This window comes from Phyllobates terribilis, unplaced genomic scaffold (assembly GCF_046119375.1).
Source record: "Phyllobates terribilis strain yellow unplaced genomic scaffold, ASM4611937v1 Scaffold_1__5_contigs__length_1240528914, whole genome shotgun sequence".
In the NCBI taxonomy this organism is placed as follows: domain Eukaryota; kingdom Metazoa; phylum Chordata; class Amphibia; order Anura; family Dendrobatidae; genus Phyllobates; species Phyllobates terribilis.
Genome location: NW_027362761.1, coordinates 6,473,609 through 6,485,722, shown reverse-complemented (window position 1 = coordinate 6,485,722; position 12,114 = coordinate 6,473,609). Strand labels below are relative to the sequence as shown.

General features: G+C 48.7%; 1 protein-coding gene across 2 annotated transcripts; it reads left to right on the top strand.

The window, feature by feature from the left end:
- Nucleotides 1-3,350: 3,350 nt before the first annotated feature.
- LOC141165462 (E3 ubiquitin/ISG15 ligase TRIM25-like) lies at nt 3,351-10,972 on the top strand. Of its 2 annotated transcripts, XM_073651062.1 has the most exons (3): nt 3,353-3,494; nt 5,768-5,939; nt 7,407-10,972. In XM_073651062.1, the coding sequence occupies exons 2-3, from the start codon at nt 5,800-5,802 to the stop codon at nt 8,956-8,958; spliced, it is 1,692 nt and encodes a 563-aa protein (XP_073507163.1). In that variant the 5' UTR covers nt 3,353-3,494; nt 5,768-5,799; the 3' UTR covers nt 8,959-10,972. The 2 variants fall into 2 exon arrangements, with proteins under 2 accessions (XP_073507172.1, XP_073507163.1); XM_073651071.1 differs by lacking the exon at nt 5,768-5,939 and having other exon boundaries at nt 3,351-3,494; nt 7,407-10,971.
- Nucleotides 10,973-12,114: the final 1,142 nt, after the last annotated feature.

Sequence of the window (12,114 nt, the reverse complement as noted above, 5' to 3'; positions counted from 1 at the left end):
GTCACTGGGTCTCTGGATGGCGTCACTGGGCGTCTGGATGGTATGACGTCACTGGGTGTCTGGATGGTATGACGTCACTGGGTCTCTGGATGGAGTCGCTGGGTGTGTGGATGTTATGATGTCACTGGGTGTGTGGATGGCGTCACTGGGTGTGTGGATGGCATGACGTCACTGGGTCTCTGGATGGCATCACTGGGTGTGTGGATGGTATGACGTCACTGAGTCTCTGGATGGAGTCACTGGGTGTGTGGATGTTATGACGTCACTGGGTCTCTGGATGGCGTCACTGGGTGTGTGGATGGGATGGCGTCACTGGGTTTGTGGATGGTATGGCGTCACTGGGTGTGTGGATGATATGACGTCACTGGGTGTGTGGATGGTATGACGTCACTGGGTCTCTGGATGGAGTCACGGTGTGTGGATGGTATGACGTCACTGGGTCTCTGGATGGAGTCACTGGGTGTGGATGGTATGACGTCACTGGGTCTCTGGATGGAGTCAGTGGGGGTGTGGGTGGTATGACGTCACTGGGTCTCTGGATGGAGTCACTGGGTGTGTGGATGGTATGACGTCACTGGGTCTCTGGATGGAGTCACTGGGTGTGTGGATGGTATGACGTCACTGGGTCTCTGGATGACGTCACTGGGTGTGTGGATGGTATGACGTCATTGGGTCTCTGGATGGCGTCACTGGGTGTGGATGGTATGACGTCGCTTGGTGTGTGGATGGTATGACATCACTGGGTGTATGGATGGTATGGCATCACTCGGTGTGTGGATGGTATGACGTCTATGGATGGCGTCACTGGGTGTATGGATGGTATGACGTCACTGGGTCTCTGGATGGCGTCACTGGGTGTCTGGATGGTATGTCGTCACTGGGTCTCTGGATGGCGTCACTGGGCGTCTGGATGGTATGACGTCACTGGGTGTATGGATAGTATGACGTCTCTGGATGGCGTCACTGGGCGTCTGGATGGCGTCACTGGGTGTCTGGATGGCGTCACTGGGAGTCTGGATGGTATGACGTCTCTGGATGGCGTCACTGGGTCTCTGGATGGTATGACGTCTCTGGATGGCATCACTGGGTGTGTGGATAGTGTCACTGGGTGATCCCTGGCGTAGTGCTCTGATGACTCTAGCTGGTGCCTTTGTCTGAGGACTCTGACTGTTGATGACTCTGTTGTAACAGAAACGGTGTTCCCAGGGCTCTGACCGCTGATGACTGCTGTCATGTTCTCATTTTATTATTAACTGGTGCCTTTTTGAGAAGACTCTGTTCACCTTTTAACTGGGATTTGATTACGATGGTTATTGACAACTGATGTTATTCTATAGGAATACTGGCCATTGATGGCTCGGTGCAATGTTCCTGGTATTCTCAGCCTTGGCTTAGTGGCACAACTAGTACCATATGGAAACAATACTAATCCAACTTGTACCGTCTTCAAAGAAAGTTTGTTGGTAATAATTGGCAGGGGACTCTGAAGACTCAGGCTGTGTCCAGAGGAGCCTGATCACTGGTGACTGAATATGATGTCAGCCCCCCCTGGATGTGGTGTCAGTCATCAGTGTTCAGGTTCCTCTGGACACTGACAGTCACAAGTGATAAAGCTCCTTTGAACGAGGTGTCAGTCATCAGGCTCTTCTGGACACTGTGTCAAAGGAGCCTGATCACTGGTGCCTGAGGCGGCGTCCAGAGGACTCTGGTGCCTGAGGCGGCGTCCAGAGGACTCTGGTGCCTGAGGCGGCGTCCAGAGGACATGCTGCATCCAGAGGACTCTGATCACTGGGTGGCTGGCGTCGTGTCCAGAGGAGTCTAATGATCATTGGGCTTCATTTACTTTTCCTTTTGATTATTTAATCAATTTTATACTGTTCTATTGATTCTGTATCTGAAAATAATTTTTCTACACACTTTTCTTGGTGCTTTCTTAGTTGATCGTTCCCTCAAATCATCATAGGAATAAAGTTATTGTGTGGGAATGTCAATAATAATATTTCTTGATGTTATTGTTCCATTCTCTTGTCACTCCGTATTTATATTTTCCATAGCAATAGTATTTCTTATGCCTTGAGAACTCTGCTGACTGAGGCCGCGTCCAGAAGACTCTGATCACTGGTGACTGATGCTGGTTCCAGAGAACTCGGGGTCAGTCATCAGAGTCCTCTGTTCAGTGTTATTAAAGTCCCATGGCGTGGGTGATCAGTATGTAGATGACTCTGATCACTGAGGACTAGCGCTGTTTCCAGAGGATACTTGAGGTTACGGTTGGGCAGATACACATGCATAGTATGAAACAACTGACAATGAAACTTTTTTCCCCTTGTGACCGTACCTTGCACCCTGGTGCAGCCCGACAGATTTAGGTGAGTGATGTGTGAAGACCAGGTTCAATTTGATATTTCAGTGGTGGACGGCTCTGATCAGTCTCTGAAATAGATAAGAGATACTTGGCGCTCCAAGTAATGTAACTAATCTTTAGGCAATCTATATAGTCAATAAGGTTTTGGCCCTGAGCCCTGGGTCTTCATCAGACACTAGATGATACAGAAAAATAATTATATAAAGTCAAAATACGACCACATACGTGTAAGAGTGCACAGGAAAAAACATTGATAAATCATAGATAACTGGATGTTGTTCATTGAAAGTTATACACAAAAAGATAGTTACAAAACGCAAACGACAGTGTCATTTCATACTGGAGAGAGAGAGGAAAACCCGTATTGTGAACTATAAGAGATGTTTATGTTCACCATGATCTAGAGACTAACGAAGGAAAAATACTGAACCAGGTATGATCCTATAAATGTGGCGTATATATAATATATAACCCAAGCCATATAAGTGTGCTGTAGGCATACGTGCTGCAGCCCTCACTTTAGTGAAAAGTCTGCAGCAAACCTGTCCATGTGTGACCACAGGTGCAGCATGAGGTCGGCAGCAATGAGGAGTTCTCTGTACATATGGGGGACCTCTGTCTGGTGCTGTATGTGGAGGAGCTGTGTTTGGGGGCTCAGCTTATGTGCAGGTACCTGTGGCTGCCCCTGTATGTGAGGGCGCTCAGTCTAGTTCTACATGGTGGCTTCCAGCTGTACTTATATAAATGGAAACTGTCTGAGGCTATGCCCCTCAGTGGCAATAACCGCGCAGATTCATGGGAGATGGAGTTTTTAAAACAATAAGCAAAGTAACGGCGAAGCCTTCTTGAACTACAACTCCCAGACCCGCACTTGCGTTGCGCGACTCCCCGAGGAGGACGCTTCAACCAATCAGCTGATTATTAGTTGTTGGCGCGCAAGTGTGAGGGAAGAAAGACCAATCAGAAACGTCATTTCGACATTGGATACAGGTAGCCAATCAGGAGTGTCGCCACGTCGTTGGCGCGCTTTTCTGTGAGCAGCCAGCCGATCAGAAGCGCCCTGTCTCTCGGGTCAGTGTGCCGGGCAGATAACGCGCAGTCTCTCAGCAGACGGTTTGCTCTCCGTGAGGTAAATTATGTGTAATATGAGGGGCTGCTGCAGGGCCCTGGAAAATCAGAGGGGCCCAGCGCCCACTCACTGTCGGGGCCCAGCGCCCACTCACTGTCGGGGCCCACGGCCCACCCACTGTCGGGGCCCTGGCCGCTTCCTCGGCACCTGTTTAGTGACGCAGGCGCTGCTTGATTGCCAGCACTTCAGACATGGCCGCGCACAGTGTGCTGTGTCTGCTAGTAATGGCACGACAGGATCGATGGCACTGCACCTTTAATTGTGCTTGTGTGTCGTCCCTGGCGCGTCAAACATGTCACGGGCACACCGATGTGCAAGAGAATGATACGCACTCATGTCGGTGCGTGTTACATGCCGCTGTCAGATTGACACAGTGGGGGCAGGGGGGCCCACAGCAAGTTACAGGTGACATAGTGGGGGGAGGTGGGTCCACAGGAAGTTACAGGTGACAGTGGGGGGGCCCACAGGAAGTTACAGGTGACAGTGGGGGGGCCCACAGGAAGTTACAGGTGACACAGTGGGGGGAGGGGGGCCCACAGCAAGTTACAGGTGACACAGTGGGGGGCCCACAGCAAGTTACAGGTGACACAGTGGGGGGCCCACAGCAAGTTACAGGTGACACAGTGGGGGGCCCACAGCAAGTTACAGGTGACACAGTGGGGGGCCCACAGCAAGTTACAGGTGACACAGTGGGGGGCCCACAGCAAGTTACAGGTGACACAGTGGGGGGCCCACAGCAAGTTACAGGTGACACAGTGGGGGGCCCACAGCAAGTTACAGGTGACAGTGGGGGAGGGGACTCCACAGCAAGTTACAGGTGACATAGTGGGGGGCCCACAGCAAGTTACAGGTGACACAGTGGGGGAGGAGACCCACAGGAAATTACACATTACACAGTGGGGGTCCACAGGAAGCTACAGGTGACAGTGGGGGAGGAGACTCCACAGGAAGTTACAGGTGACATAGTGGGGGGAGGGGGGTCCACAGGAAGTTACAGGTGACAGTGGGGGAAGGGGATCCACAGGAAGTTACAGGTGACAGTGGGGGAAGGGGATCCACAGGAAGTTACAGGTGACAGTGGGGGAAGGGGATCCACAGGAAGTTACAGGTGACAGTGGGGGGGCCCACAGGAACTTACAGGTGACACAGTGGGGGGCCCACAGGAAGTTACAGGTGACACAGTGGGGGGCCCACAGGAAGTTACAGGTGACAGTGGGGGGCCCACAGGAAGTTACAGGTGACACAGTGGGGGGCCCACAGGAAGTTACAGGTGACACAGTGGGGGGCCCACAGGAAGTTACAGGTGACAGGGTGACAGTGGGGGAGGGGACTCCACAGGAAGTTACAGGTGACATAGAGGGGGGTCCACAGGAAGTTACAGGTGACATAGTGGGGGAAGGTGGTCCACAGGAAGTTACAGGTGACATAGTGGGGGAAGGGGGTCCACAGGAAGTTACAGGTGACAGTGGGGGGTCCACAGGAAGTTACAGATGACACAGTGGGGGGAGGGGGGCCCACAGGAAGTTACAGGTGACACAGTGGGGGGCCCACAGGAAGTTACAGGTGACACAGTGGGGGGCCCACAGGAAGTTACAGGTGACACAGTGGGGGCCCACAGGAAGTTACAGGTGACACAGTGGGGGGCCCACAGGAAGTTACAGGTGACACAGTGGGGAATGGGGCCCACAGGATTGGATGAGGGGCCCCCTCCCCTAACTGCCTCAGGGCACTTCATATAATAAATTATATCATCGCACACTCATAAGTTGTAATGCAGTGTTCATTTATTCACAATGGCATAACATCAAACCGATTAAACGTGATTGGCGACAGAAGTCGTTTCGGCCTTATCCAGGCCTTATTCATTGAGTCGCACTACTAAAAGAGAGGAAATACCGTGTTAAGGGTAGGAATATTAGAAATCACATTGGTTAAACAAAAAGTCCATATAATACAATATTGATGGATGTGAGAGGGGAAAAGAAGGAATGAGGGGGAGGGGGGAGAGAGAAATAGAAGCAAAGGGAGGCAGAATAAAATCACAGTTATACATATGTACATTATATACAGTGGAATCATCAAGTAACATAGAGTATGCTGTAGGGTTACCTTAAGTGGGTTCAGATGAAGGTATATGCCATAAGAGAGAAAATAGAAATCTTTAAATGGTGCTGTAATGGTAAGAGATGCATGTTAAGCGCATAGAAAATCAGGCAGGGTTTTTTTTTTTTAAAAGGGCAGGATCACTACCTCTTATGTCTCTTGTTTCACAGCCTATAGGTGACTTTCTTACTGGTGCGATGTGATGTCTCTACGTCTTGATACAGTGCTGGGGTCCCTGTTGTGGCTGTTTCATGTAGTAGAGAAGAGTGGTGTGGCCTTTTCCCTGTACTGCTATTCATATAGTGTGGAGGACTGGAGTAGGGAGAGCGTCCCAATTAGTAGGTAAGGTGGGGGAAGAGGGAAAGGGGAAGGCTCCTGGGAGCTGGGTACCTTGCACATCGGTGTGCCCGTGACGTGATTGCGGGTTGCCGCTGGGTGTCAGCTGATGGCCCCTGTGCCTGTCACTACGAGTAATCCCGGCATGTGGTCGGGCTTCAAAGGTGACTGTGATTTCTGCTATATTTCACCACCGGAGTGGTATCAGCAATGTAAGTTCCCTGTGTGAAATAAAATACGTAGCAGTCGCCGTCTTCTGCCGCTGTGTCGTTGCTTCGGTCCTCTTCGTTGCAGTAGAATATGGTGGGTAAATAAAAAAATAACCTGGAGTGTTATTTTAAACTAGATGGTGGCCCGATTCTAACGCATCGGGTATTCTAGAATATGTATGCAGCCGACCGGGCGCAATCAGCAGAGCCGTGTTTACATTTGGTGCCTAAATCGCTGATTGGCCGCGACCAATCAGCGAACCGTTTTAGTGAGGACCAGGGAGCGGCGCTTCCTGTGCGGCTACTTCTGCCGGGAGATGACCGGCTGTTTGCAGCAGAAGTATACCGACCGGCGGTGCCGCTCCCCGGTTCTCCCTTCACACTTGCCGTCGGGAGATCAGTGGCCCTAGCCGCTTATCTCCCAACGGTAGCCGCATGGAGGTCAGCGGCGCCGCCGGTCGGGGTACTGAAGCTGTGAGCAGCTGGGAGATGACCGGCTACCCCCGGTCATCTTCCGGCTGCATTGCCGCTGACCGCCGTGCGGCAGATGAGCCGCTAATGGCCGCCATCTTTTTCTGAAATCCCGCGTCGCTGATTGGTCCGGCCACGGCCAATCAGTGACGCGGGATTTCCTGGACAGAAGGACAGACAGACCTGATAAGACGATTATATATATTAGATGATGTGTCAGCATCTCTGTGTGGTGCAGTATATAGAGGAGCTCTCCTGTGCGGTGCAGTATATAGAGGATGTGTCTCCTGTGCGGTGCAGTATATAGAGGATGTGTCGTGTCTCCTGGGTGGTGCAGTATATAGAGGATGTGTCGGCTCTCCTGTGAGATAAAGCCTCACAAAGCATAGTACGGGGCTTTACAGGTGGGAATGGTGCAGGCCGGGCCGCTGTAAAGCTTCAGGTGTCCACACATTACTTGTATGTCTGCCCCCGCTCCATTCACCCCTATGGGGGAGGCGACCTCGACTCAGCCCACGTCTGTGGTGGGAGGCGACACAAATGTGAATGGAGCAGAGATCACCTCACTTCTCCCATAGACATGGATGGGACCAATTGCTGGGGAAGACCCTGGAGAGATTTCCCTGCTGCCCCTAGATCTGGTTGCCGTCTGTTCAGACCTGCAGTTTGGCCTCTGTTCTGTCACTATCTGGGTGCATTGAATTGCTTGCAGTAGTTTTTACTGTCTTTGTTTTCTCATGTGTCTTACATTCATATCTATAGATTTTACATTTTCCCTTTTTTCTTTTTTTAGAGACTCTTCATGTGTAAAGATGTCGTCGTTCTCTGACCTGAAGGACGAGCTGAACTGCCCCATCTGCCTCTGTGTGTACACGGAGCCGGTGACTCTGAGGTGTGGACACAACTTCTGCAACTCGTGTATTCGCCAAGCCCTGGACAGCCAAGTGTCGTCCGGGAGCCAACACTGGCACTTCTGTCCATATTGTAGGAAAAGGTTTACGCTGAGACCCAATCCTCACCCGAACATCACTCTGTGTAACATAGTGAAGCGCCTTCAGTCCTCACCGGGTCCATCCAAAGACGGCATCTTCTGCACCTATTGTATCACCGCGCCGGTGTCTGCTGTCATGTCCTGCCTCTTGTGTGAGGCCTCTCTGTGTAACGATCACATCGCCGTCCACAACAAGTCTCCTGAACACGTGCTTGTTGCCCCCACAACGTTTGCCCGGAATAGAAAATGCATTGTCCATAGTACATTCCTGGATTATTTCGATCCTGAAGATGCAACTTGTGTTTACTGCACGGCGCACGGAAATCATCAGACCCAGCGACACACCGGGCCCAGCGAGAGCCTGAAACTGAAAGAAGTGCTGGAGAAGCTGACCTTAGAAAGAAAGATGATCGCAAACCACGTTGAGGACCTTCTGCTCCACAGACAAAAGGTGCAGAGCACATCAGATAGCTACGCTCTCAAGACGAAGGTTTTGTTTGCAAATCTTAAAAGAGATCTCTCTACTCTGGAGATTCGCGTCCTAAAAGAGATCTGGGGGCAGGATGAGAGAGTTTCCATCTCCATCGACAGCATTGTCAAACAGCTGGAAGTAAGAAAGAACAAAGTGTCCAAGCAGATCACATTTGTCAAGAAGATCGGCAATTTTCCAATACCAAAGCCTGAGATCGATGGCCAAGGTCACATTGAAAATGAAGGAACAGACAGGGAATATCCAATCCTCCAAGAGAACTTTCACGTGGGCCATTTTAACCCGGTCCTAATTTCAGAGACTTTACGGAGAGAATTGCGTAATATTATGACTAATACCAAACCCATCTACGCAGGGTCAAGGGCCATAGACATCTTACTGGATGTGGGCACAGCCGGGCGCAGCATCACAGTGTCCAAAGACCAGAAAACGGCATCTTGGACCTCCATGAAAAAACGAAGCAAAAATCTTGGAGTTTATCAGGTGCTCAGCACTCAGAGCTTCTCGGGAAAATATTACTGGGAAGTCGAGATTTGTGGAAACTGGATTTGGAGGATAGGAGTGGCCTATCCCAGTATAGGCAAGAAAAAGCCAACGTCTAGGATCGGAGACGACGAGAAATCCTGGTGCTTGTGTCGATATCTGCACGAGTATTCTGCAAGACACGACCAAAGGAAAATCATACTGTCTAAGAAGGTCTCAGCCCTGAGACTAGGAGTTTACCTGGACAGTCAGGCTGGGACACTCTCCTTCTATGAGCTCGGTGATCCCATCGAGCAGCTCTACACCTTCACCACCACTTTCTCTGGACCTGTCCATGCCGTCTTTTATTTAGGAGGTCGTGGATGGTTGAGAATTGGATGAACGACACGCTCACTAGAGGTTTTCGCAGATTAGTTTGGCAACAAAATTGTATGAATAGAATTGGTTTCTTGTATCCATACTCTCCAAATGTTTCTTGTAGGGGGGGGGGGGGGACGTCGCTGGGATTTCTGAGCGGAGGACTCCTACGTTCAGTAATGCTGTTAGAAAACCACTAAATGACCCCCATCCTAGAAGAAAACTTGCCGTACAGTTCTCTGCACTTATGTCATGTTTCTGTACAGTATGTTTCCGTACAGTTCTCTGCACTAAATGACCCCCATCCTAGAAGAAAACTTGCCGTACAGTTCTCTGCACTTATGTCATGTTTCTGGTTAAAGTTATTGTTCTGTTTGCTTAAGATGTGATAACAAGGAAGGAGATTTCTCGTGGATGATTAGTGCATACGACTGCACGTGATACAAGTTGGGAGTACCCCTATAGGCCAATAATTGGCACAGAAAGTTGGACTCGTTTAACACCATTAAACTATAGGCAATGAGAGGTTAATGCCCGAGAATCCTGTTATTTCACAGTCCATAGATGGATAAATTCTGTACTGCGGATTGTAGTAATAAATGGTGTTGGGTATAAGGCTGATGTCTCCCGTCTTGTGATCTTGTTTTATGCTGAGGGTCCCTATCTGACAGCCTGTGTTGAGTTTCGTGGTCTTGTATCCCTTTCAGCTGTACTGTGTTTTACAAATGTAGTTCTGATGACGTGGAAACCAAATGCTTCATCTGTCTTAGGGGCAGACTAACGCCCGGATTGGTTGCATTTCTCCTGACCTGAACTCGACAGCCTCAAATACAGTGAGGAAAATAAGTATTTGATACGCTGCTGATTTTGCAAGTTTTCCCACCTACAAAGAATGGAGAGGTCTGTAATTTTTATTATAGGTCACTTCACCTGTGAGAGACGAATCTTGCAATGTGATTTTCTGTAGTTCTTGACCAAGTTTGCACACATTGCAGAAGGGATTTTGTCTCTTTCCTCCATACGGATCTTCTCCAGATCTTTCAGGTTTTGGGGCTGTTGCTGGGCAATATTGAGTTTCAGCTCCCTCCAAAGATTTTCTATTGGGTTTAGGGCTGGAGACTAGCTAGGCCACTCCAGTGCTTCTTATGGAGCCACTACTTAGTTGCCCTGACTGTGTGTTTCGGGTTATTGTCATGCTGGAAGATCCTCTTACTGAGCTCTTCAATGCTCTTACTGAGGGAAGAAGGTTGCTGGCCTAAATCTCGTGATACATGACCCCATCCATCCTCCCTTTTAATATGGTGCAGTTGTCCTGTCCCCTTTGCAGGCAGGCACCCCCAAAATATGTTTCCCCCACCATGCTTCACGGTTGGGACGGTTTTCTTGGGGTTGTACTCACTCTTCGAAACACTGCAAGTAGAGTTGATACTAAAAAGTTCTATTTTGGTCTCATCTTGACTACAAGACCTTCTCCCATGCCTCCTCTGGATCATTCAGATGGTCAATGGTGAACTTCAAACGGACCTGGATATGTGCTGGCGTGAGCAGGGGGACCTTGCGTGCCCTGCAGGATTATAATCCATGACAGTGTAGTTTGTTACTAACGGTAATGTTTGAGACTGTGGTGCCAGCTCTCTTTAGGTCATTGACCAGGTCCTCCGATGTAGTTCTGGGCTGATTCCTGACCTTTCTCAGAATCATCTTTACCCCACGAGGCGAGATCTTGCATGGAGTCCCAGACCGAGGAAGATTGACCGTCATCTTGTGTTTGTTCCATTTTCAAATAATTGTGCCAACACTTGTTGCTTTCTCACCAAGCTGCTTGACTATTGTCCTGTAGCCCATCCAAGCCTTGTGCAGGTCTACAATTTTGTCCCTGGTGTCCTTAGACAGCTCTTTGGTCTTGGCCATGGTGGAGGGGTTGGAGTGTGTGGACAGGTAATGAGTGCAGAGTAGGAAGGCTTCTTAAAGTAAACCTAACAGGTCTTAGAGCGCCAGAATTCTTGATGGTTGGTCGGTGATCAAATACTTATTTCATGCAATAAAATGCAAATTAATTATGAAAAAAATCATACAATGTGACTTTTCTGGTATTTTATTTTTTGATTTTGTCTCTCGCAGGTGAAATGTACCTACGATAACAATTAGATTTCTCCATTCTTTGTAGGTGGGAAAACTTGCAGTGTATCAAATACTGTATGCATATACAATGGCGGTCAGTAGTAAATTGTGTGTCCTCCTTAATAAAAGGAGCCCATTCATAAGACATCTAGTCTCGATAATTGCGGGCGGACCGGAACTAGAAGCACCCGGCCATACAAAGCCCAGGAATCCCGCTGCGGAAAAGTTTTGTCTTTCACCCTCTCGGTTTGTCCTTTTCTGTCTCAGTTCCTTACAGCCAGGACGGAGAGCTCTGCTGCAGAATCAAGTGTTCAGCCATGCTTAATTAATCAGCGGCAAGAAGCAAATTTATCTGGATTATTCCTTACAATCTAAACAGGTTCCGGATAGTATCCGAACGGAGGAAATTAACCTCCACCACCAAACTCAATCAATATAGTAACAACTAGTGTGGGATATATAAATCCAAACCACCACAAAGAGTAACTAAGGTTTAAAATATATTTATTGATATTCTTTAAAATTAAAGATATAAAAACAGTGGATAACCCATACCACAGATGTAGGGTGTTAAACCATGAATCATTACAAAAGGTATAAATACATGCTACTGCTTGGCAATATATTTGGGAGGGAAATGATACTGAATAGGGCCCTAATGTGCATAGAGAAATATCCTATTTAACAGGTGAACAGATCAATCCACATCAAAAAGATATACACATGCATAATAGATAAGAGCCAACATTACCTTAAGCCAATGTTTGTATGAATGAAAGCATGGTAAACAGTGGGTTATCCAGTGTTTTTATATCTTTAATTTTAAAGAATATCAATAAATATAATATATTTTAAACCTTAGTTACTCTTTGTGGTTGTTTGAATTTATATATCCCACACTAGTTGTTACTATTATTCCTTACAAGACAGATTCTCCTCTCTCGCCGCGGAAATGAAAGTGTGGAGCAATTAGAGGGAAAACCTGCCGAGAACTCCTCTCCCCGATCTTGGGCGAATACACAGAACCTGCAAGCTCTTGGCAGCCGGGAAGCGCTGGGA